Source organism: Astyanax mexicanus, chromosome 24 (genome assembly GCF_023375975.1).
Source record: "Astyanax mexicanus isolate ESR-SI-001 chromosome 24, AstMex3_surface, whole genome shotgun sequence".
Lineage (NCBI taxonomy): Eukaryota > Metazoa > Chordata > Actinopteri > Characiformes > Acestrorhamphidae > Astyanax > Astyanax mexicanus.
The window spans coordinates 33,277,159-33,303,037 of NC_064431.1; the positions used below are offsets into that span (position 1 = coordinate 33,277,159).

A 25,879-nucleotide genomic window follows, 5' to 3' on the forward strand; every position below is an offset into this window, starting at 1 on the left:
AATCAATAATACTGCCCCCTGCTGACGACATCCAATCATCTGCGTCTCACCGCTTAGCCCAATCAGCTCTCCCTCCAGTTCCGCCCCTAAACCCATACATCACTCAGTGCTCCTGCCAAACTGCCCCTCCCATTTTCTAGCCTTTCGAGCTGAGGGTGGAGTCCGCTAAAAACAGGGAGTTTAGTGATTAATTTAATTTTTACATTTAGGTTTGGTTTAGGGCTGAGTTTTAGGGTTGATTCATGGTTAAGGCTTGGTTTAAGAATCATTTTTACTCATTATTCAACAAAATCAAGTCCATTTCACACCAGAGTTCCCCTTTAAATTGATGTCTTTCTTAAAGTTAACGTAAATCACTAAGATTGTAAGACTTTTAGAGCGAAGAATGGGCGAAAATCCACCGTTTTTAATAGGGTTTATGAACTACTAAAGGGGGCAGTAGGGTCATTGATTTATCTGTAAATTAAAAATGCGATTTTAGGCATCACACTATATACACTGGCAAACCAGAGAGTACCTTAATAAATATACAGCATATAAACATAAAACCGCTGGCTAAAACCTTCTTACCCACACACTCTCTATTGTAGTTGTGTATAAACCCCACGTCGCATCGCTCGTTTAGAGACACACACTTGTGCGAACCCTCCGTGTTCACACACACCTCCTCCCTCGAGCAAGTGTGTGAGGCATTCCTGCACTCATCCACATCTATGATCCACAACAGATACATACAATACATACACATTTATATTCATATAACCTCTTTATAACACATGGTTTAAGAACACTGGTAAAATATATGAAAATATCAGAACAGTGTAGCTGAAGTAGGCAGCGACATTACTTTAAATAAAACAACACAAAGTGAAATTTACATATAAGCTGAGTTAGCTTATATGCTAGCCAAATTTGCATAATTTTTAATATCATAAGTCAATGTTGAGGTGTTTGAGGTGGGGTGGAGGTCATCCAATATCCCAACCTCACCTGTGATCTTGTCACTTTTGTCTTTGAAATGAATTAATTCCTAGCCTAAATTCTAGTGACTTGACCTTAACTCTAACCTAAAGACTAGTAACTTGAATTAAACGCTTGACTTGAATTCTAGTCTAAAGACTTGTGACTTGACTTGGACTCTAGCCTAATGTCTTGGGACTTGACTTGGAATTAAACCTAAAGACTCTTGACTTTATTTGAACTTTAGCCTAAATTTTAGTGACTTGAATTTAACTCTAGCTTACAGACTCGCAACATCACTTTAACTTGATTCTAAAGACTCAATAATTGACTTGAACTCTATTGTAAAGACTCATGACTTGACTTGAAATCTAGCCTAAAGACTTGTGACTTAACTTGGACTCTAGCTTAATGTCTTGGGACTTGACTTGGACTTGAACAAAAAGACGCTTGACTTTACTCAAACTCTAGCCCACAGACTCGTAATTTGACTTGAAATTGAGGCTAAAGTCTTGTGACTTCACTTAGACTCATACCTACTTGTGAATTGATTTAAACTCTCGTCTAAAGACTTAAAGACTCATGACTTTATTTGCACTTTAGCCTAAAATCCAGTGATTTGACTTAAACTCTAAGCTAAAGACTCTTAAATTGACTTGAAATTGTGACTTGGACATTAGCCTAAATACTCATGCCTTTATTGGAACTTTAGCCTAACTTCTAATACTTTGACTTGAATTCTAGCATAAAGAGTAGTAACATAATTTGAAAGCTAGCTAAGTTACTTCACTTGAAATTGATCCTAAAGGCTCATGACTTTATTTGAACTTTAGCCTAAATTCTAGTGACTTGACTTGAACTCAAGCTTAAAGATTCATAACTTTACTTTAACTTGAGGCTAAAGGCTTGTGAATGGACTTGGGAGCTCTCTTCTAAACACTCATGACTTTACTTGAACGCTAGTCTAAAGACTTGTGACTTCACTTAGACTCTAGCCTACTTGTGAACTGACTCGAACTCTTGTCTACCGACTTAAAGACTCATGACTTTATTTGAACTTTAGCCTGAATTCTAGTGATTTGATTTGGACTCCAGTCTAAAGACTGGTGACTTGACTTGAACTTTAGAGTAAATACTCATGACTTTACATGAAATCTAGCCTTGAAACTTGTGACTCGACTTGATCTCTAGTCTAAACACTCATTAACTCTAACCTACAGACTCGTAAACTGACTTGAAATTGAGGCTAAAGTCTTGGGACTTGATTTGGACTGTAGTCTAAAGACTTGTAAATTGGTTTGAACTCTATTTTAAATACTCATGAACTTAACTTAAAGCCTAAAGACTCATAACTTGACTTGAAATTAAGGCTAAAGTCTTGTGACTTGACTTAAACTCTAGTCTGTCTTGTAATTAGACTCATGGCTAGACTTTGGCTTGAATGTTAAGACTTGTAACTTGACTTATATCCCTGTGACTGAACTTTCCCTTGTATTCTGTGTCTTGTGAACATCTCTGCAATGTTTGCATCATACATCAAACTGTATTATTTAAACAAATCAAGCTAAAAGGAAATTCACATGTGTTGTTCTCTTTAATTCAAGCTCTTGTCTCCACTCCCCTGTAATGTTCTTTCTGTAGGTTAGAATTGGGATCAGATGAAGATATAAATAAACCTAAATCATGAGGAGTTGGATCCAGTCAATTAACTAATTGTTCCCTTGTAGTTAGAGCGGCTGTATCTCTAATTTCACGGCTCTGTTTCACATAATGTGCACCAGGTGAATGTGCTTTATAAGAAGATCCAGATGTTTGATATGTAAGGGTTACAGTAGAGCGTCCAGCGCAGATCTAATGCCGCAGGTTTTCCACATTTCTACCATCGACTGAATGAAACCTTAAATCAGTACGTTACAGAGAAACGCTGGTGTTTCCTGTTTGGTCTGGAGCGTGGAGAAAGAATTTGGCTTTTCATCCAGGCTTCATCTAAACATGCTGTTTGTTTTGCTACAGATCAAATCAAGTTCTTGGCCCACCCGTTCTCAAACATATGGGAACACTTCAGAATCAGAGAGAGAGAGAAAACGAGAGAGAGAGAGAATGAGAGAGAGAGAGAGAGAGAGAGGGAGAGAAAAGAGACAAAAGAACAAAGAAAAGACAGAAAAAGCCTCATCAAAAAAACTGATAGTTAAATTTTGACTCTTTTTGAGCAGAATCCATCTGAAAACATTGCCTAACAAAAAACAAAAAACTGTAAAAATTGTTTTTTTATACGTAAAATTTTATATTTCCAACATTACTCCAGAACTTTAACCTTCAGACTCATAACTTTACTTGAACTTTAACCTACAGAACGAGAGAGAGAGAAGGAAGAGAGAAAAGAGACAAAAGAACAAAAGAAAAGACAGAAAAAGCATATTTAAAAAAAACTTGATAGTTAAATTATGACTCTTTTTGAGCAGAATCCATCTGAAAACATTGCCTAGCAAAAATCAAAATACTGTAAAAACTGTTTTATGTACATAAAATTTTATATTTCCAACATTACTCCAGAACTTAAAAGTTAAAATTGAAAACTTGTGGCCAAATTTACATTCAATTGAGTTTAATATATAATAACTGACTGTGTCCCTTGGCTTTGGACGATCACTGTCAGTGTGTAGTCATTCCCCCCAGACTACCTTAAGTAAACTTGTACAGTAGATCATAAATTATGATTAACTGCCCGGCCTCTATGTTGTAGGCTGTAAGAACAAGCATCATTTTCTACACAGAGCTGATAACTATACTGTGCTGACAGCATTTTGTGTCCTGATGAGTGCCAGTTTCATCATCATAACATTTTTGATGGTCTTTTTTATAAAATGCACTTGAGGAAACTTTCAAAGTTCTTGGAATTTACTGATCCTCATTTATTCAAGTCATTTTTGTTCTTTACTTTGTGTAGTAATTTTCGACAAATACAGATTTAAACATAACTAAAATAGGAAAATATCAATATATTCCAAACCTTACATTAAACAACTGTAAGCCTGCAATAACAGACACTAAGGAGTTTGCTAGGGGTGGGTGAAAATATCGATTTTGCAATATATTGTGTTGGTTTCATTTGCAATATATTATCGGTTTGTGGTGTCAAATAATGATAAAATAAAAATACAATAAAGTTTATTGAAATACACAATTTTGTTGTAACCGATGACATAAGAAATTTTAAGTTTATGTAATATCATTTTTAAGTACAGTGAAGATTTTCTTGAACTTATATTATTTACAGAATTATTTTATGTCTGCCAGCTTAACCAGAACAGAAAATATTTGACAGTATATTAGTTTTTTGTCAAATCAATTGTTTTGCATAATAAGTTTACATTGAATGTGATGGTTAAAGTGAATAAAATGTATAGATTTGTATTCTGTCTTCTGTTTTAATTCGTTCAAGTAATTTTTGTTTTAAATATTTATAGAAAAGTAGACGAAGAGAGAAAACGCTATGGAGTGAATAGTATTCAGTGTACAACCAAATACAACACAGAGGCCAAGCAAAAAGTAAAAGTAGCCTGGGGGGAGTGACTACACACTGACAGTGAGTGTCAGAAAATAGGGGACATGCCCATTATGCAAATACATTGTGCAAAAAGCCATTAGGAAAGAAGCTGCCAATGGCATATTAGACTAAACGCAGTATTTATAAGTTTATTGAATATATATGTGCCCACAAATCTTCGCTTAAAATCAAAATAGTTGAGTAATGTTTGGAAATTTCGAATTTTACGTAAAATATCCTTAATTTTAATTTTTAATTTTAAGCTCAGACAAATAGTGAGTTTACAGTGTATTGGTGATTCACACCACTAGTGTTCACATGTTCACGTTTCTCCTCAAAGCCATTTATTTCCCATTAATGGCTCCAATGGTGGAACAAACTACCTTCTACTACCAGATCAGGAGAATCTCTCACTATCTTTAATAAACTCCTGAAGACAGAGCTCTTCAAAGAGCTCTTACTCTCCTAACACCTCTAACTAACTACCTTCTACTACCAGATCAGGAGAATCTCTCACTATCTTTAATAATAAACTCCTGAAGACAGAGCTCTTCAAAGAGCACTTACTCTCCTAACACCTCTAACTAACTACCTTCTACTACCAGAGCAGGAGAATCTCTCGCTATCTTTAATAAACTCCTGAAGACAGAGCTCTTCAAAGAGCACTTACTCTCTTAACACCTCTAACACACTAACTACTTCTAACCTCATTTCCTTCTTCCCCTCCTTCACTCCTCTATCCTATTATTCCCCTTTGACCTCCTTTTATCCCTATCCAAAGATGTTTTTCCTTTAAACTTATTTTACATTGTACTTGACTATTGTAAGTCGCTTTGGACAAAAGCGTCTGCCAAATGTAATGTAATGTAATGTAATTTAAACGCTTCAAAAACCTGCAGTATTTAAAGCCTGTATTTTATGTGGCTGAATGGCTGGAGCTGCTGTAAAGCTCTTCACTGTACATGTGGCTCATTGTTATTTTCACTCAGCATTTTTCTGAATGAATCTGCAGGTTGCGCTGTAATTAACCCCACTATTAAACTGTATATTACAGCACAGCGTGAGCCTGGAATAAAGGCAGAACCGCAGGGCAGCGGGAGAATTACACACGGTAAAAAGCTTAAAAATCGAGCTGCTGCTGAAGAAAAAACAGCAGGAAAAATACTATACAGCTAAATCCATTTATTCTACAGCCCAAACCAGGAGGTTTATTAATATTATACTGTAGATATAATATTTTAAGCACCTGCCTTTCTCTCTTTAAAAAAAAATTAAAAATTAAAACTCTATATTTTTAGCGATTCTCTTTTTTAAAGCAGTGTATTTTTTGTTTGTAATTTTAATATATTGTTTGCATTAATATATGCATGCCCTATATACAGCTATTAAAAAAAAAAGAGAGATCATTTAAACCAAGGTGAACTGCTTGAATTTTTGCACCAGGAGTAAAGCAGCATAAAGTTATCCAAAAGCAGTGTGTAAGACTGGTGGAGGAGAACATGATGCCAAGATGCATGAAATTAAAACTGTGATAAAAAAAACAGGCTTAGTCCACCAAATTTTTTATGATTTCTGAACTCTTAAAACTTTATGAATATGAACTTGTTTTCTTTGCATTATTTGTTTGTTTTTTTCAGCCATTTTTCATGTTCTGCAAATAAATGCTCTAAATGACGATTTATGATGATTTTTATGTGGAATTTGGGAGAAATATTGTCTGTAGTTTATAGAATAAAACAACAATGTTCATTAATTTTACTCAAACATAAACCTATAAATAGCAAAATCAGAGAAACTGATTCAGAAACTGAAGTGCTCTCTGTGAAATATAACCTAAAACACCCTTAACACTGATAAATATGTCCCATTAGTGCAGGGATTAGCCGTATATCTGCGCTTATTTTCTCGCCGGAGGCAGTTAATCATGAAGTGTGAGCAGGTATTGCATTACAGATTTTCACCTCATACCTGAAAAACTGCATGAACTCCAGCAGATTCACTGATGCAGAGCCAATTAACTCCACTTCAGCCTCGACTGCAGCAGTAAAGCAGTGACCTGAACTCCTCACACACTTTCAGCAGAACCATAATTCATTCACACCTCGTTTTCTGTACACAGGTTAAACACTTTCCTCGATAAATAACTCATATTTACTATAAAATACAGAAACAGTCCAGAGTTTTCATTCTAGATAAATAATAAAGTCATCCAAACTATGAAGAAAAACATATGGAATTATTAGTATATATATATATATACAGGAGAACAGGTAGGAGCAATCAGAAGCTCGGGGAGTGGGAATGCCATAGTGTCATGTAATCAGTGAAGTCAAGGAAGTCCGGTTTGAGTGCATGCAAACTATAAAGAAAAATTATTTAGTAAACAAAAAAATAGTGCTAACCAAACCAGAATATGTTTTATATTTTAAATTCTTCACTCCTGGTGCAAAAATTCACCCATTTATGGTAAAATTGAACTAAAAAAAAGAAACTCATCATTTCTCTTTTTTTTCCCCAGAGCTAATTGCAATTACACACACTGCTTGCATATGTATTTAAAGCAAAATAATAAAAAAAAAACTGCTATTTCATGCTTAATCCTCAAATTATTTGAAGGTTCTTACAACTTCCTCATCTGCTGACTAGCAACAAACAGTAGGTATAGATCCTTCCTTCAGAAGAAGTCTGCTAGCTAATCCTGCTGTTTACTGTACATTTAATATTAAACATATTAAACCTCTATTAACACAATTAACACAAGTTAGAGTACAGTAGCTCTAAGTTCTGTACAAAACGTGTTGATAACGTTCTTTACTCTAGATAAAAAGATCTCACAGTTCTATTCTTACCAATTTCAGTCTCTTTCAGAATGAGCCCTGTCACTTTTACACTTTTACACTTTTATGCTGAGCGTTATTCCACACATTAATACAGGGTAGTTAATTCTTAAATGTAATAGAAGCAAAACTAATACAAAACTCTCACTAATCTGCTGACTTGCCATGGACAGTAGATATAGATTCCTCCCTCAGAAGAAGTCTGCTGGCTAATCCTGCAGTTTACTGTCTGAGATTCTTAACCAGCGCAACAAAATGACTCAAATTGGATTTCTTTTTTCTCAACTGAGAAAATGGTTCTAGGCAGATGTCCTTAATGTGATGTCACAATAAGGGAGGAGCCAATCAAACGGCTCATAGAAGCAAATGGTTCCTGACACCGAACTATTTTAGGATGGATTTTTTGGTAATTAGAGTGTTTTATAGGGGCAGTTAAGACCCAAGTGGAAATACAAAGGACAAAAGAAAGGAGTTGATGTGATGTAATATGATATTACACAGTATGATCCCCATAAAGAGAAAATATAAAAATGAATATACCTTCACAGCTCTGCCCATCAGCCATCAGAGAGAATCCTGGGAAACAGGAGCACCGGGCTTTTCCTCGAACCACAGAGCACTGCTGAGAGCACAGGCTGTTACCTGCAAACACACACATAAAAAATGACAAAATATAAAAAATTTAATAATATGTACCAGTCAAAATGGAAAAATTGGAAATACCTTATATTCAGCGTTTTTTCATTATTTTAAAATGATCTGTATTATAGATTAATACTTAACTCATCCAAACTATGAAAAAACATATGGAATTATTTATTAAACAAAAACATGTTTTATATATTTGATTATTATTTCAGTTTTGCACATCTCTGCTTTAATTTCTCATTAAGAGAGTCATTTGCTCATTCAGACTTTTGGTTAAAATACACATTTTAGTTGTGTCTACAACAGGAAGTGACCTCATCAGCTGGTTCTGGTTCTGAAGCTCATGGGAAGACCAAAATGAAGCTCCCTCATTAGTTTTTCTGTATATTTGAGGAGCTCAATCTCAACACTCAGTCCTGTTACCTCAATTAATTCGTACATCTTATTGGTTTATTTTTTAAATACCAATTTTGGGAAACATCACTAGAATGTGCTCTGTGTCCGAAAGCTATTAGCATAGCCGCCATTTAGCTATTTTCATGTTTCTGTTCTAAAAACTCATTCCTGTTACTTTTAGTCATGTTAGTCAAAACATAGAAAGTAACAGGAGTGAGTTCCAGTAACAGGAGTTGATATTTATGACATTTTTGACATATTTATCAGTTTTTTGAACATGCAGTCTATAACCATTTCTTTAAAATAAAGGTTTCCTTGAGAGAAAATCAAAGGAATTAGTGGACTTTCACTTTTAAACATGCTTTTTAAATGTCTTAAATCTTCGAATAAGTAAAATTAAGCAAAACTTCTTGAGTTTGACCAGTACATGTTTTAAATAGTTAAATATTTATGTGTGTTATTAGATTCAGAGTTGGAAAAATAAAATAAAATAAGTTTAATTTGGAAGAACAGATAGGAACAATCAGAAGCTCGGGGAGTGGGAACGCTGTAGTGTCATGTGATCGGTGAAGTCAAGGACGTCCGGTGTGAGTGCACGCTGGGAATTGGAGTTAGAGTCCATTATTTCAATACAAAGCTCATGCAAACTATGAAGAAAAACATGGAATTAACTGTGATAAAAGCACAAAACCCCTTAAATTAATTGAAAGTTCTTATATCTTCCTCATCTGCTGAATAGCCAAGAACAGTAGGTATAGATCCCTCCTCCAGAAGAAGTCTGCTAGCTAAAAATATTATAAAATAAGTTCAATTTGGAAGAACAGGTAGGAACAATCAGAAACTCGGGGAGTGGGAATGCTGTAGTGTCATGTGATCAGTGAAGTCAAGGACGTCCGGTGTGAGTGCATGCTGGGAATTGGAGTTAGAGTCCATTATTTCAATACAAAGCTCATGTAAACTATGAAGAAAAGCATGGAATTAACAGTGATAGAAGCACAAAATCCTCAAATTATTTGAAAGTTTTTCATCTTCCTCATCTGCTGACTAGCCACGAACAGTAGGTATAGATCCCTCCTTCAGAAGAAGTCTGCTAGCTAAAAATATTATAAAATAAGTTGAATTTGGAAGAGTTAAAACAAGCATATGGCTCCCATTCAGTGAAATAACCCATATTTACTCTATACTGTATTTTTTGTTTAAACTACTGCTTGTAAAACAGCATCGTCAACATTGTGAAGGCTTCATGCTCTCCAGCTCCAGACAGAACCGAGCGTAGAGGAGCTGAGGCAGGTCTCCAGAGATGATGGGTTGGCCAGATGCATCCGGTTCAGTCCGAGAGGCAGGGAACGAGAGAACGAGAGAGAAAAAGAAAGAAAGAGAGAGAGAGAGAAAGAGAGAGAGAGAGAGAGAGAGAGAGAGCCAGGGCCACTGGAGACCAGGCTCAGGCTCAGACGTGACACACTCTCCTATTAAACACTGCAGCGTTTGAACAGCTACCATTACTCTACTGCACTTTAACCACGTGTGCATTAAAGCTTACGGCACCTGGACTCTCCTAAAGGAAATGATACGTCTCGGGGATGAAGTGTGAGCTGAGGACGGAGGAGTAAACGCTGAGTTGCTGCTGTACTCGTTATTTCTGCTGAGAGTAATTGAAACAAGGCACAGCGCTGTAGCTCATGGAGCTCATGGGGGATTATATAGGGGTTTGTAAAGTGTATGAGTGCTTTCGAGCTGCTAGTGTTGGAGAGTTGGAAGAAATATATATGTACAAATAACATCAAACTGAATATATGGGACTTAACATACTGTACACTTATCGTCTAAGAAATGCTTGCATTGCAAAAAAAGATGCAACCGTAAGGAAGTACGATAATTGAGGTCCTATTATAGCAATCTATAATTGAGCCGCCAACGTGCACCGTGCATTTTGATTTAGGGTGTGTTAGTGTGTCTTTGCTATCATAACGACGGGGAAAGTACACCTAATACGTGTGTTTTCGACATTAGCTAAAAATAAACTAATCAAATATAATCAAATAGTTTTAATAAGTCAAATAATCAAATAAGTACAATTCTGTAAGCATTGCATTGTTACATTGGTCGTATTTATTGGCCTACACACGTGTAACGCCTTTGCAATGCATGCACGGGTCATGAGTAATGCAGCAACATCCCAGCATGGAGCATGAAGTTGTAGAGGAGGTTCCTAATGAAGTCCTATCTTAGTGTGTATTCACACTAAGATAAGAAAAAAAACAGCATTTATTTTGTTTGAATGGAGTGAGACCGAAATACTGAAAATCAGACATCAGTTCATCATTTCAGAAACATATTTTTCATCACTGATAAAATCAACAACGCACAAAATCCGCAATTTTTAGACTTATTTTGGCTGCTGCGCCTGAGCAGATCTCCACAGCAAGGTGTAGGCTTCCCCTGTAGCAGGCTGACTCTCCTATACTCTCTGCACAACCAGCAAACTACAATGCCGGACGTCCCAACATGGAGTTGTAGAGGTTCCTAATGTAGTCCTACCAGAGTGCGTGTTCAGAAATTTTAGTTTTAGAGCCCACTGGTTGCAGGAGCTTTTTGTTGGTCATCTCCACCCGGGTAAAAGCGAGACTCATCACTTAAGATGACCTGCTGGTCACTTCTTGAGGGTCTGGCATGACTACCCACCAAGTTCTTCCCACATTTCTGTTGGCTGGTACCTGATTCCTTCGGGTTGGCACTATGTTTATTTATATTAGTGATATTTGTGAATGTAATGAATAAATAGATCTGCTTAATTTGGCAATAATTTGATATTGCCAACATTTCTTAGGTAAATTGGATACTCTAAAATTGCCCTGGTTATCTGGTGTGCATGTGTGTGGTACTATATGTAAGTTTTTGAGTGTGAAAAAATATGGGTAAATATATGTATGACTATGTGCCCAGATATGGATTGGGGGGACGTTTGTTTCCGGTTGAGAGTACGTTGTACGCTATTGGCTGCCGCTTCTCACCGGTGTGTGAATGAGTCATGAGTTTAAATGGTTGTTTGTAAAAACTTTGTAAAAGTGTCCTTGGGTTTAATTCATTTTAAATAGACAAGCATGCTAGGAAGCGTTTAATTTTAGCCGTGCCGAGCATTCAATTTTAGCCATGCCGAGCGTTTAATTTTAGCCGTGCCGAGCGTTTAATTTTAGCCGTGCCGAGCGTTTAATTTTAGCCGTGCTGAGAATTTAGCCATGCTGAGTGTTTAATTTTAGCCGTGCCGAGTTAGCCATGCTGAGCATTTAATTTTAGCTGTGCCGAGCGTTTAATTTTAGCCGAGCGTTTAATTTTAGCCGTGCCGAGCGTTTAATTTTAGCCGTGCCGAGCGTTTAATTTTAGCCATGCCCAGCGTTTAATTTTAGCCATGCCCAGCGTTTAATTTTAGCCGTGCCAAGCATTTAGCCATGCTGAGCATTTAATTTTAGATGTGCAGAGCGTTTAATTTTAGCCGAGCATTTAATTTTAGCCATGCCGAGCGTTTAATTTTAGCCGAGCGTTTAATTTTAGCCGTGCCAAGCATTTGATTTTAGCCGTGCCAAGCGTTTGATTTTAGCTGCTCCAAGCGCTTAATTTTAGCCATGTGGAGCTTTTAATTTTAGCCGTGCCAAGCGTTTAATTTCAGCCGTGCCGAGCATTTGATTTTAGGCGATAGATAAATAGTTCTGCCTAATGAGTCAGTAATTTGATATTGCATACATTTCTTAGGTAAATTGGGTACTCTAAAATGCTGTAGTGCTGGATGCAGTCCTCCAGGTGGACAGTTGTTTCCGGTTGAGAGTAGGCTGTGCGCTATTGGCTGCAGCTTCTCACCGGTGTGTGGATGAGTGCTGAGTATGAATGGTTGTACAAACCCAAGGGTTGCTTTGGTTTTATTCATTTGAAATAGCCAAGCATGCTAAACTTATGGATATAGGAATATTTAATAAAAAAAAATAAATGAAAACACCGTACCTGAGCATGGGCTCGGTAGGGGCGGGATCTGAGCGGTGGTTTCCTGTAGAGGCGTGGCCAGAGTAAATGGCCGGTCCTCCTCCTCCTTCACTCTGTTGTCTTCTTCTTCTTCTTCTTCTTCTTCTGCTGCATTATTCTCTAAAAGAGAAGAAGAAATGATGAATGTGAGAAATCAGAATCAGAATAGAGCTGTTTGTTATCGTTCGGGGAAAATGACTCAACAATCTGGCGAGAGCTCGACTCATGAGCTGTGCAGCCTGGCGGCGCTTTAGAGTTGTTATTATTATTGCTGAAAAGCAGATGTTCTGACATTCAACACAAAAAAACCCTAGAAAAAACAGGATAAACACTGACTGTTGACTGTTGCTGGAATTCCTGCCATCGCTGGGTGTTGGAGAAGCGCCTGTCCACCGTGTATTAAGCTCATTACAAGCATGAGATCATTAATTGCGAGACAATGCAGCGCTGTATGCTAACATGTCACTGAGAATACAAAGAAAAGAAAGACAACACATCGTGCACGAGACTGGATTCATTCTCGTATTTTTTTTATCTGTATTTCCAAGGGAACGACGTAAATAGAGGCGAACTCAAGGCAGCAGAACAATGAGGCTTAACAATCCGGCCTTATCGTCCAGAAGACTCTTCACTTATCACTTATCGTGCACTTTTTTTTTTTTTTTTAGCTGTTTTCTCGTCTCCTAACGAGGGAGAGGTCAACAGTTTAATCTACTAGCAACAGCGCTACAAGCTAATCCATGTGTTCAGCCCCCAAAGCAATTATACTGAGCATTATAGAACACTTAGACAATCACATCACATCTAAAATCAACCCAAAAGCTCAGAAAATTGAGGAACATTCCCAGCATGTAGTTCATTTTATGTTATTCTTCTAGTCTTTTCAGTCAAGACCAAAACCAGTGAGTTTTTGAATGAAGAGAGGCCAAAAAATCCTGGAAACTAAAGGTCATCATTTGAGATTATCAGTTGAGAAACATATATTACATCACTGATTAAATTTCATAAAAAATAACAAGAACAGTTTATAACGTTTAACTAAAAAATGCACAAAATATGTGATTTTTTGGTTTATTTTGGCTGCTGCGCCTGTGCAGATCTCCATGTGTTCAGCCCCGAAGCAATTATACTGAGCATTATAGAACACCGACACACAATCACATCACATCTAACATCAACCCAAAAGCTCATCCCACGCCTGAGTATTGAGGAAACTTCCCAGCATGCAGTTTATATAGCATCCAGAGACATTTATATACTATATACTTCCTAAAAATGTTTAACGGACTCTGGATATTGAGCACAATGGGCAGTCTTCAGTATTGTTAGACCAGCATTCTATTTGTTTGAATGGCAAGAGATCATTCAAAAAATACTATTTTTTACAAATACACAAAGTCAGATTACCATTTCAGAAACATATTTTACACCACTGATAAAATCTGATAAGTAATATTAAGAACAGGTTATAGCGGTCAACCTAAGAATGTGCAAAATACTTGATTTTTTAGCTTGTTTTGGCTGCTGCGCCTGCGCAGATCTCCACAGTTAGGTGGTTTCCCCACTAAAATCAATCCAAGAGCTCAAGCCCCCACCCCTGAATATTGAGGAAACTTCCCAGCATGCAGTTTATATAGCAGCTAGAGTCTATTATCCTTCCTAAAATGCTGGGCACAGTTGGTTTTATCAGCGTGTCCTCACGTACGCCCGACCCGTCCCTCTGGAACTCGCTGAATTACAGGAGGTGAGCTGAACCCAGAAACTCTGTATGGGTGACGGTGATTCTCTCAGGCAGGATGTAACAGCAGAGAGCGAGAGAATTCTTCTCTCTGAAAGAGAGAGAGGTGGTTACTCTGCACGGCTCTCAGAGCGTGCCAGCTCAACCGCCTGAATTGGACAGTAAGACGACCTGCCTCTGGGTGGGTGAATAAAGGGACAGAAGGGAGGAGGTATTGTAGCCTTTACTACAGTTCTGTAAAGAAGGTTTCAGTGATACAGCGTTTAAAATGTGGCACGACGGAAACTCAGAAAATGAAAATGCCCTGTCTGCAACCTCTTGAGCATGGCTGCTATTGGCTAGTTGCAGTGAGAAAGATGTGAATAACATTAGCAATCTATAGGCGAGTCGTCAACGGAGTGTCTTTGCTATCATAACGACTGGAAAAGTACACCTTGTGCAGCTCAAAACGCAAAGCAAAAGGCGCGTACTAATTCTTTTAATCTCTATTAATCATGGGTGTGGTTAATTTTGAGTGTCTCTTGCTCATAATTTCCTTTAAAAAAGAGTCAGGTGAGCTCTAACTTTGGCAGATTGCTATTTTAACAGCGCAGCTACCTGGACGTGTCCAACAAACGCTTCTCAGTGACAATTGCCTATATTTGTTTCCTATATACACACACAGATTAAGCAGATACTTATCTTTATTCTGTTTCTTTTTCTACCTCTTTTCTCTCCATTAATTTCCACATGCAATAAAAAACTTGTTTTAAAAATGTTAGTACCTGTTCTGCTTTCTTTGTTGTTGTTCCTTAATAAATATATATCCAAATAAAAATATTGTCATTTAGAGCATTTATTTGCAGAAAATGAGATGCAAAGCTTTCAGATCTCAAATAATGCAAAGAAAGTTCAGATTGATCAAAACCAACATTTGGTGGAATAATCCTGTTTTTTAATCACAGTTTTAATTTCATGCATCTTGGCATCATGTTCTCCTCCTCCACCAGTCTTACACACTGCTTTTGGATAACTTTATGCTGCTTTACTCCTGGTGCAAAAATCAATTCAAGCAGTTCAGTTTGGTGGTTTGATGGTTTGTGATCATCCATCTTCCTCTTGATTATATTCCAGAGGTTTTTAATTTGGTAAAATCAAAGAAACTCATAATTTTTAAGTAATCTCCTTTTTTATTATTATTTTGTTACTGAGATAGCGATGAACGTCTGACTGTTGGCATTTGTCTAGGTTGTGTTCAGTCAGTGGAGCTCCTGTGTTTTCTGTTACCAGGAGTCAAGTTTGAAAATTAGACACAGAGTGTAAGATTGGGCTCTTAATATTTTATGTATAAATGTATTTTTTTTTAGACTCGTAAAGCTTATGCCCACCTACCAGGTGCACAGGTGTGTCCGTCCTGCAGCAGTGAGTGTCCCGGGCGGCAGGTGCACCTGTACGAGTCGGGGGTGTTGATGCAGGTGTGATGGCAGAGCTGACCCTCATAACTCTGACACCTGTCTACCTGCTCCACCTTCTCCACCCTCTCCACTGAGTTAGCAGTGTGCTCCGGGTCCTCCATAGAGAACGACTGCTTAGGAAACTGACTCTCCAACACTGAAACGAGAGAACGAGAGAACGAGAGAACGAGAGAGAGAGAGAGAGAGAGAGAGAGAGAGAGAGAGAGAGAGAGAGAGAGAGGAGAGAGAGGAGAGAGAGGAGAGAGAGAGACACAGAGACACAGAGACACAGAGAGAGAGACATGATGGTGAAACTGGCACTCATCAGGAGTATTTTTTTTAAGTTTATTTTTTTTAAGTTTGTTTAACACTGTTTTTAAGTTACTACATGATTCATTATGTGTTCCTTCATAATCTGATAGATCACTTTACTATTCATTTATAATGTTGAAAAATACTAAATAAAAAATGGAGAGAAAAAATACACCTAATTTTGATGGAAGAGAGGAAGAGAGAAAAAGAGAGATTTGGGAGTCTTAATCAAATATTTACCAAGAAAAACCTTTTTCTATTTTAGCTAAAAAGTCATCAGTGATCCATTCAGAAGTCACTTACTGTATTTAGAATGCGCTTAAGTTTATTTTTAATATGTTTATTCACATTTAAAATGTAAAAAATGGCGTATTTTCTTTTCTTGTTTTCTATACATTTTCTTTCCTACATAGTAAATGAATAATGAAGTAATCTATCAGACTATGGAGTAAAGGCATAAAGCTATTCAAAAGCAGTGTGTAAGACTGGTGGACCCTCAGATCAAGGGAGATTAGGGGACAATTAGAAAATGAAAAAGGTTTCAAATTTAGCTTCAAACTATTCGAAAATCTTACTTTAAAATAAAGGTTACTCTGACCCGACTATATAATACTGTAATAATAATTTTGATTAATAGAAAAGTACTTGGTACTTTTTATTATGATTCCACCAATAATGACCAAGTATTTTAGAGTTTGTAACTTGTCCAATACCTGATACTTAATGGACAGTAAATAAAAATCATAGCAAATGATAGCAAAGCATCTCTGAATGCAATATCTCGCCAAAACCTGATATAAACATAGTAAAATGTCCTTTAAAAAAAAAGAGTCAGGTGAGCTCTGACTTTGGTGGATTGCTATTTTAACAGCACAGCTACCTGGACGTGTCCAAAACTTTTTATGCCTATTATTTAGCTTATTATAATATCTTTCTATTACATGCACAATCCCAAAAAAACTATAACTCTGTATAAATACTAAAAAGCTTAATTAGGCCACCAAATATCAGGAGTGAAGCAGCATAAAGCTATTCAAAAGCAGTGTGTAAGACTGGTGGACCCTCAGATCAAGGGAGATTAGGGGACACTTAAAAAATGAAAAGGGTTTCAAATTTAGCCTCAAACAATTAGAAAATTCAACTTTAAAATAAAGGTTACTCTGACCCGACTTTATAATACTGTAATAATAATTTTGATTAATAGAAAAGTCTTGGTACTTTTTATTATGATTCCACCAATAATGACCAAGTATTTTAGAGTTTGTAACTCAAACACTTGACTAAAACCTGATACTTAATCACCGCAAAAAAAAAATACAAATGATAGCAAAGCCTCCCTGATTCAATATCTCACCAAAACCCGATATAAACACTGAATAAAGTGCCGGATTGGTGTTTTGATGGTTGAATAAACCTGTTTATATATTATTCGCTGAAATCTCACCTGCCGGATTAGCTTCCTGCACACAGTCTCAGTGATGAAGGCTTTCATCGGGTTCTCAAGGACGCGCCGCCGCCCATCAGACAGAATCAGGCTGCGCTAATGACACACATTACGCCAAACCGCCACTCAACATCTGCAACCCCGTCTCCACCAGCTGCTCAGGCCACGCCCCCCCCAGCCCACCTGCCAATCACGGCCACTCGCCACTAACGCGCCCCTAATGGAAACACGGCCGGCACTAATGAACACCCGTCTGAAGCCACATGCCAATTTGGCACGGCGTTACCCTGCTCCCCGCTCCATCGCTGCATTCAGCATTTAGCAATTAGCAATTAGCGCCTGGCTAGCCATAATAAACAAGAACAGGGCTCGCGTTTACGGGGATGCATTACGCTAAGTTTCGCTACGCTGCATTTCTGTGACGGTTTAAAGTAAATACTCCTCACAGTCCTAATTATCTGAATGTAAACGCGGTGTGGTGAGAGGGATTAAACATTTCCACTGTAATTAATCACTTTTTTTTTGCTTGGTGTGAGACGGCAGCAGGGGACACGAGAAAACGTCCCTTATGGAAATAATTAGCTTTTCACGCTTTTCCCAGACCTTTACTACTTTACGAGGAAAGCCAATACACCAGTGCAGATAGTGTTACGTTAATGCTAGAGACTGGAGAACAGAGGGCTTTTTTGAAAAGCTCTCTGAAAAAATAAGAGAGCACTTAAAAATGATGATTTTCTTTGATTTTACCAAATTAAAAACTTAAGATGGATGATCACAAGCCATCAAACTGAACTGCTTGAATTTTTGCATCAGGAGTAAAGCAGCATAAAGTTATCCAAAAGCAGTGTGTAAGACTGGTGGAGGAGAACATGATGCCAAGATGCATGAAAAAAAAACTGTGATTAAAAACCAACCAGGATTATTCCACCAAATATTGATTATTTCTGAACTCTTAAAACTTTATGAATATGAACTTGTTTTCTTTGCATTATTTGAGGGTCTGAAAGCTCTGCATCTTTTTTGTTATTTCAGTCATTTCTCATATTCTGTAAATAAATGCTCTAAATGAGAATATTTTTATTTGTAATTTGGGAGAAATGTTGTCTGTAGTTTATAGAATAAAACGACAATGTTCATTTTACTCAAACATAAACCTATAAATAGCAAAATCAGAGAAAAATTGATTCAGAAACAGAAGTGATCTCTTAATTTTTTCCAGAGCTGTATAGTGTAAACTAGAACCACCTATCTTTTAATGAATGCTTTTATTTCATTTAAATTACGTTTTATACCTTTTTTTTATTTTATTTTTACTGCCTCTATCACTAGTGATGCTCCAACACCAGGAGGGTTAAGAAGTCCAGCACACGCCTCCTCCAACACATGTGAAGTCAGACTCCGCCTCTTTTTGAACCTTTTTGCCGTTTAGCATCACAGCGTTAACACTCTGAGGAAAGCGCAGCGACTCGGTTCTGATACATCAGCTCATAGACGCAGCCTTGTGCTGATCCACATCACCCTAGGAGGAGTGATGAGAGGAAAGAAATAGTGCCATCTACTGTACTGTACCCATCCAGAGAGAGCAAGGACAACTGTGCTCTCTCGGGGCTCCGGCAAGCTGCATGACCGGGATTCGCACCAGCAAATTCATCTCCCGATCATAGTGGCATCTCTCAGTGCCCTATACAATTTATGTTCGACCTAGATTGAGGCACAATACTAGCAATAGGAGCAGCACTTTAGGGATCATAGGAAAAATACCAGACAAAATTAATAAAAAAAAATCACTTTTTAATGTTTTTAAAAATGCCTTTTGATGTCAAACCAATGGTAAAAATGTGTGTACATGTCTTTGTATTGCACTGTTATATTGACACAACCCTTGCCTATTTGTCTTTTTATCTTTATTATCACTTTATTTTGTGAAAGTGATTTGTGTATTGGGTCTTTTTCACTGGTGATATGCCACTAAGGTATTTTTGGGACAGAAAATAAGTAAAATATAGAAAAATCCAGAAATGTAGGAGCTCTTTCTGTGCCTGTAGACATGCAGATGGGCCGTCAGTCAGGTGGAACGGTCACAGTCTGTTACTGGATCTGAACACTGAAAGACGAGGTCGCAGCGATGCAGGACCTGCGATCAGCAAACGCCACTCAAAACCAAATCCAAAAAATACCTAAAAACAACATAAAACCTGCTGCTGGAGCTAAAACACAAATACGATACATCCACAGCCTGCCAAGAGCCTGAGACCAGTTGGTACTTTTGGTACGCAGTGTGGGCAGGGTGCCAAATCCTGCTGGAAAATGAAATCTCCATAAAAGTTATATACTTCACACTAGATTTCAAGCAGCTTGGACTGTGTCCCTCCACTCTTCCTCCAGACTCTTTTCCTTTAAATGAAATGTAAAATTTACTGATGATCAGTGATGGTTTGGAGAGACATGTCTGTCATCTGCTGCTGTTGATCCACTGTGTTCTATTATTAAGTCAACTTTTATGGAGATGTGAATTTCATTTTCCAGCAGGACTTGGCACACTGCCCACACTGAGTTCCAAAAGTACCAATTGGTCTTATTATATAATATTCTAATTTTGACACAAAAATGAAACACTGATTTTTTGGTTTTCATTGGCTGTAAGCTATAATCATCAACAATAATAGAAAGAAAGGCTTAAAATATATCACTCTGTGTGTAAAACATCTACAACTCTGAAAAAAAGAAGAGAGCACTTCAGTTTCTGAATCAGTTTCTCTGATTTTGCTATTTATAGGTTTATGTTTGAGTAAAATGAACATTGTTGTTTTATTCTATAAACTACAAACAACATTTCTCCCAAATTACAAATAAAAATATTCTCATTTAGAGCATTTATTTACAGAATATGAGAAATGACAAAAAAAGAAATAACAACAAAAGAGATGCAGAGCTTTCAGACCTCAAATAATGCAAATAAAACGTCATAAAGTTCATATACAAAAAGTTTTAAGAGTTCAGAAATCAATATTTGGTGGAATAACCCTGGTTGTTTTTTTTCATGCATCTCGGCATCATGTTCTCCTCCACCAGTCTTACACACTGCTTTTGGTTCAGTTTGGTTTGATGGTTTGTGATCATCCATCTTCCTCTTGATTATATTACAGAGGATTTCAATTTGGTAAAATCAAAGAAACTGAATTACTGAAATAAAGTAAATTTTTGATGATATTCTAATTGTTTGAGATGCACCTGTATGTTGGTACTATCAGTAAGGGACAGGCGGTGCTGCTTATTGGTCCAGTTTCTACAGGAGAACGATGCGTTCATGCAGATCCTGAGTTATATCAGTGGAATGGAGCGTCTGCAGGAGGATGAGTGTTGGGAAGTTCTGCTGGCAGGAATAAACGCCGGGCAGCTGCTGTACCATCTGCCCCTGATTCAGCTCAGCTCTGCTGGCATCTTCCCCCTCTCCTGTACCATACCACGACATCTGACCAATCAGATCAGACTATCTGTCCCTCTCACATCCGTCACAGTCCACGCCTCAAATAAAGAACGTTGTGGAAGCAATACGGAACCCGTTATTCAAAACCTGACCCCGCCTCCTGATCTGGAGGTGTAAAATAAACAAATCTAGAAAAATTCAGGGCCAATTGTGCTCCCTCTGAGCGCCAGCGGCTTGCTGGCAAAGCTTCATGAGCAGGATTCGAACCTGAGACCTCCCACTCATAGTGGCAGCGCTTTAGACCGCTGGACCACTCGGCGACCCCGTGTCTTTGCTATTTTAACAGCAGGAAAAGTACACCTTGCATGGTTCAAAATGCATGCAAAAGGCATGCACTAATTCTCTTAATTAATCATGGTTGTGGTTATTTTTGAGCATAATGTGATGTAAAACAAACCAGTCAGTGTGTCAGTTGCTCCTCATTCCCTTTAAGAGCCAGGTGAGCTATGACTTTGGCACATTCATATCTTAACAGTGTGGCGCTTTTGTGCATCTCAGCAAAGGAAACTGACCTGTGCGTAGGCACGCCAGCAGCTCAGGCAAGGGAACTAGAATGGTTAATATAGGATCGGATGGGTGACTGTTGACTGTTGTCAGGGTTTTAATTTGTTGGTGGAGCACCTGTATTTTCCTGCCGACAAAATACAAAATAGCAATATGCCAGAAATTGACCTAAAAACACATCACTTCCGGACCAGATTTATTCCTAAACTCTGTCACTATTTTAACAGTGCGGACGCAAGGCGTGAAAATAGACCGTTGACGGGGTGCAGGATAGCAATGAGCACGATGACACACCTTGCACAGGGTGTACAATGTTCTGACTTGCCAATATAAACTGAATAATGTATATACTGTATTTATGTATTTTGTGAAGAAACCTCACAGCCATGTGTTACATATTTATGTTAAACCTCTCTGAAGCCTGAAAATGCCATTCAGAATTATTCATATTTTATATTTTATATTTCATACGGCCGCGCAAAAGGCTTTAGTATCAAATTCACAGCACGTAATTAGTAAAGGTCAGGGGATGTTGGCAAGCAGAACATGCGGTGTGTGTGTGTGTGTGTGTGTGTGTGTGTGTGTGTGTGTGTGTGTGTGTGCGTGTTCTCACATCTTTTGTAGGTTTTGTAGTAGGTTTAGAAAATAATAATAACGTGTATGTATTAGGCCTGTCACGTTAATTACATTATCGATTTATTGTACAATAAATATTTGTGAGCTTAGTAATATGTGATAATGGTGATATGGTCTATTAGTGTGTTTATTTGTATGCTTTATATTCACATATATAACAGAGAACAGTATTTTTTTTGTTATGCTAATATGTTACTACTATGTCAGTGGCATTTAAATGGTCTTAAAATAATATTAATGGTTGCTGTGGTATCTGGGTGGGTTGTTGTGGGATCTGGATGGGTTGTTGTGGTATGTGGGTGGGTTGCTGTGGTATGTGGGTGGGGTGCTGTGGTATATGTGTGGGGTGCTGTGGTAAATGGGAGTGTTGCTGTGGTATCTGGGTGGGTTGCTGTGGCATCTGGGTGGGTTGCTGTGGTATCTGGGTGGGATGCTGTGGTATATGGGTGGGGTGGTGTGTTATCTGGGTGGGTTGCTGTGGTATCTGGGTGAGTTGTTGTGGGATCTGGATGGGTTGCTGTGGTATCTGGGTGGGTTGCTGTGGTATCTGGGTGGGTTGTTGTGGGATCTGGATGGGTTGTTGTGGTATGTGGGTGGGTTGCTGTGGTATGTGGGTGGGATGCTGTGGTATGTGAGTGGGTTGCTGTGGTATGTGGGTGGGTTGCTGTGTGTGTCTGGGTGAGTTGCTGTGGTATCTGGGTGGGTTGCTGTGGTATGTGGGTGGGTTGCTGTGGTATCTGGGTGGGTTGCTGTGGTATGTCGGTGGGTTGCTGTGGTATCTGGGTGGGTTGCTGTGGTATCTGGGTGGGATGCTGTGTTATCTGGGTGGGTTGCTGTGGTATCTGGGTGGGTTGCTGTGGTATGTGGGTGGGTTGTTGTGGTATGTGGGTGGGTTGCTGTGGTATGTGGGTGGGATGCTGTGGTATGTGAGTGGGTTGCTGTGGTATGTGGGTGGGTTGCTGTGTGTGTCTGGGTGAGTTGCTGTGGTATGTGGGTGGGATGCTGTGGTATGTGAGTGGGTTGCTGTGGTATGTGGGTGGGTTGCTGTGGTATCTGGGTGGGTTGCTGTGGTATCTGTGTGGGTTGTTGTGGGATCTGGATGGGTTGTTGTGGTATGTGGGTGGGTTGCTGTGGTATGTGGGTGGGATGCTGTGGTATGTGAGTGGGTTGCTGTGGTATGTGGGTGGGTTGCTGTGTGTGTCTGGGTTGGTTGCTGTGGTATCTGGGTGGGTTGCTGTGTGTGTCTGGGTGAGTTGCTGTGGTATCTGGGTGGGTTGCTGTGGTATGTGGGTGGGTTGCTGTGGTATCTGGGTGGGTTGCTGTGTGTGTCTGGGTTGGTTGCTGTGGTATCTGGGTGGGTTGCTGTGTGTGTCTGGGTGAGTTGCTGTGGTATCTGGGTGGGTTGCTGTGGTATGTGGGTGGGTTGCTGTGGTATGTGGGTGGGTTGCTGTGTGTGTCTGGGTGAGTTGCTGTGGTATCTGGGTGGGTTGCTGTGGTATGTGGGTGGGTTGCTGTGGTATGTGGGTGGGTTGCTGTGTGTGTCTGGGTGAGTTGCTGTGGTATCTGGGTGGGTTGCTGTGGTATCTGTGTGGGTTGCTGTGGTATCTGTATTGTCACACCTCTCTTGGGCAGTGCAGTAGGTCTGGGTTTCTCCTTCCTCCTGAGCACAGGTACACTCCCCCCTCCTTCCTCTTCCTGTTCCTCCTCGCAGCAGGTGAGGAAGACGTGTCCGCAGGGAAAACTCAGGTGTTGATGAACATCACAGCCTTTTCCCTCTCGCCTCAGACGCAGACCCAACGCACAGCAGCTGCAGCACTCCTGCAACACACACACACACACACACACACACACACCAAAACACACACACACACGACAAAACACACACACACACACACACAAAGCATGAGACATTGCCTGCAACAAAAAAAAAATCACACCTCACCTGGATATTAAAAATTGTTTTAATGCAAATGAGAACATCTGCATTTTAAATCTTTTTTAAATTATAAAAAAACATAAAAATATATGCTATTATCATTCTTATTATTATTAGCCAGTTGTTACAGTTTTACTTTTCTAAAGACTTTTTCTTAAATAAAGGGTCGTAAACATAGTTTGCGATTGTTGTTGAGGTTCTTGGTATTGATATATAACATCTTATAAACACAGCTGATGATGCATCATTACCACAATTCATAATGCACAATAAACATGATTGTGATTTATTATCAGTTTTAGTTTTAGAAATATTAATAATCATGTTTATAATGCTTTATGAATGCTAGCTAAGTTAAGTACAGCTAAGCTGAGTAAACAAAACTGTAAAAACACTTTCACTGTCTTTTAAAGTTTATTTGGGTGAGTAAAGTGCTTTTCGTTTGTTTACAGTAAGCTTAGGTTTCCGAATTTCTCCAGCACTAAGGCTGCAGCATTAGCATTAGCATTAGCATTATCGACTAACCGCTCCAGCAGTGCTAGCCGGGGTTAGCAGCAAACTACAGGCCAATAATACTCACCTCTGAACGGGGAGATAGTGTTTAGCGGCTAATGCTAATATTGCTCCAGTCTTGGTGCTGGAGAAACATTACTGAAACTCCTGTTTCCTGGCTTTACTGCTCCTTAAAACCTAACTCACAGAATTAATTCAAAAGATGCACTAGAATAAAAGGCGCACTGATGATTTTTGACGAAATTAAAGGATTTTAATGGTTAAGGATTTTATTTTGCTGTGTTCTTTTTACGTGAAATTCCAGCAAATGATTAAACGTGCATTGTGAGCTCTCTACAAATAATGGAGAGATAAAAACGTAAATAAAAAAGAGAGTTGTAGAGCGTGATAAACCGTTCCAGCTGCTTTATTTAGATGGTTTAGAGGAGGTTAAGCGAGCAGACGGGTCAGAACATCTAAAACAGATCTGCTATTATCACCACAAAAGCAGTGTTGTGCTCCGCAGGCCGAGCGGCGGGAAACTGGAGCTGGAGGATTGAGGGTGGGTTGCGGGTTGTTCACTAACGCACCGGAGCGTACAGCGCTCATCCTTCTCACGTTCTTCTTCATTAGAAAAGGCCTTGTTCTAACCTCCATCCTGCAGTGCAATAAACACTGATCTCCACTGATACACACAGCAGTGATGAGGAAGGACAACGCAATACGTTCCCCTTTAAAAACTGCATTTTTATTATCAACAACGCCCAATAGTAACTCAGTAATTCAGCACTGCTTCTGTACACCCAATGCACAAGCCCATTCTTGTAAAAAAAATGGAATTAAGTAAATTTTTTATTACTGAATAAATTATTTTTACTGTATGAATGTTTTATTTATTATTACTGTAGTGAAATTTATTACGGCACAATTACCTACATAATATTCATGCTTTTTACCTCTGCATCTGCACATCATACGTTTCCTCTTAGTTGCTTTTTTTACTAAATGTTTTGTTTTTGTTTATTATACATCTTAAATTTCTATCTATCTATCTCTGTCTATCTATCTATTTTAAAAGTATTCATGGAAACGTACATACTTTTTTTTTTTTTTTTTTTTGGCCCAACCACCACCCCCCCTCTTCGGAGGACAATTAATACTTTATTTTTATTTAGTAATTTATTTATTTTATTTTTTATTATTATTATTATTATTATTATTAGTTTTTTTATATATATATATATATTTTGTGTGGATATAGTTGTGGGAGTTCAGGGTTGGAAGGATCGGAGTGTGAGGTACAGGAGGGGGGTACAAGAAGAAGAAAAAGAAAAGAAAAAAAAAAAAAACTAAACAAAAAACAAACAAACAAAAAAAATAATAAAATAAAATAATCATAAAATAAACAAACATACATTTATACACATACTCACATATCTAACTATACATATGCTTATACATATACACACATACATAAATATACATACATATTAATACA

General features: G+C 38.3%; 1 protein-coding gene across 1 annotated transcript in view; it reads right to left on the reverse strand.

Annotated features, from left to right (window-relative positions):
- Window positions 1-25,038, reverse strand: part of fbln2 (fibulin 2) — a 58,499-nt gene extending 33,461 nt beyond the window's left edge. Inside the window, exons 1-6 of the mRNA XM_049472007.1 lie at window positions 25,033-25,038; window positions 23,573-23,771; window positions 15,509-15,727; window positions 12,382-12,519; window positions 7,885-7,986; window positions 571-711 (exon numbers count right to left, since the gene is read on the reverse strand). Of these exons, the coding sequence (XP_049327964.1) occupies window positions 571-711; window positions 7,885-7,986; window positions 12,382-12,519; window positions 15,509-15,727; window positions 23,573-23,771; window positions 25,033-25,038 (805 nt within the window). The remainder of the gene's footprint in view (window positions 1-570; window positions 712-7,884; window positions 7,987-12,381; window positions 12,520-15,508; window positions 15,728-23,572; window positions 23,772-25,032) is intronic.
- Between the last annotated feature and the right edge of the window lie 841 nt (window positions 25,039-25,879).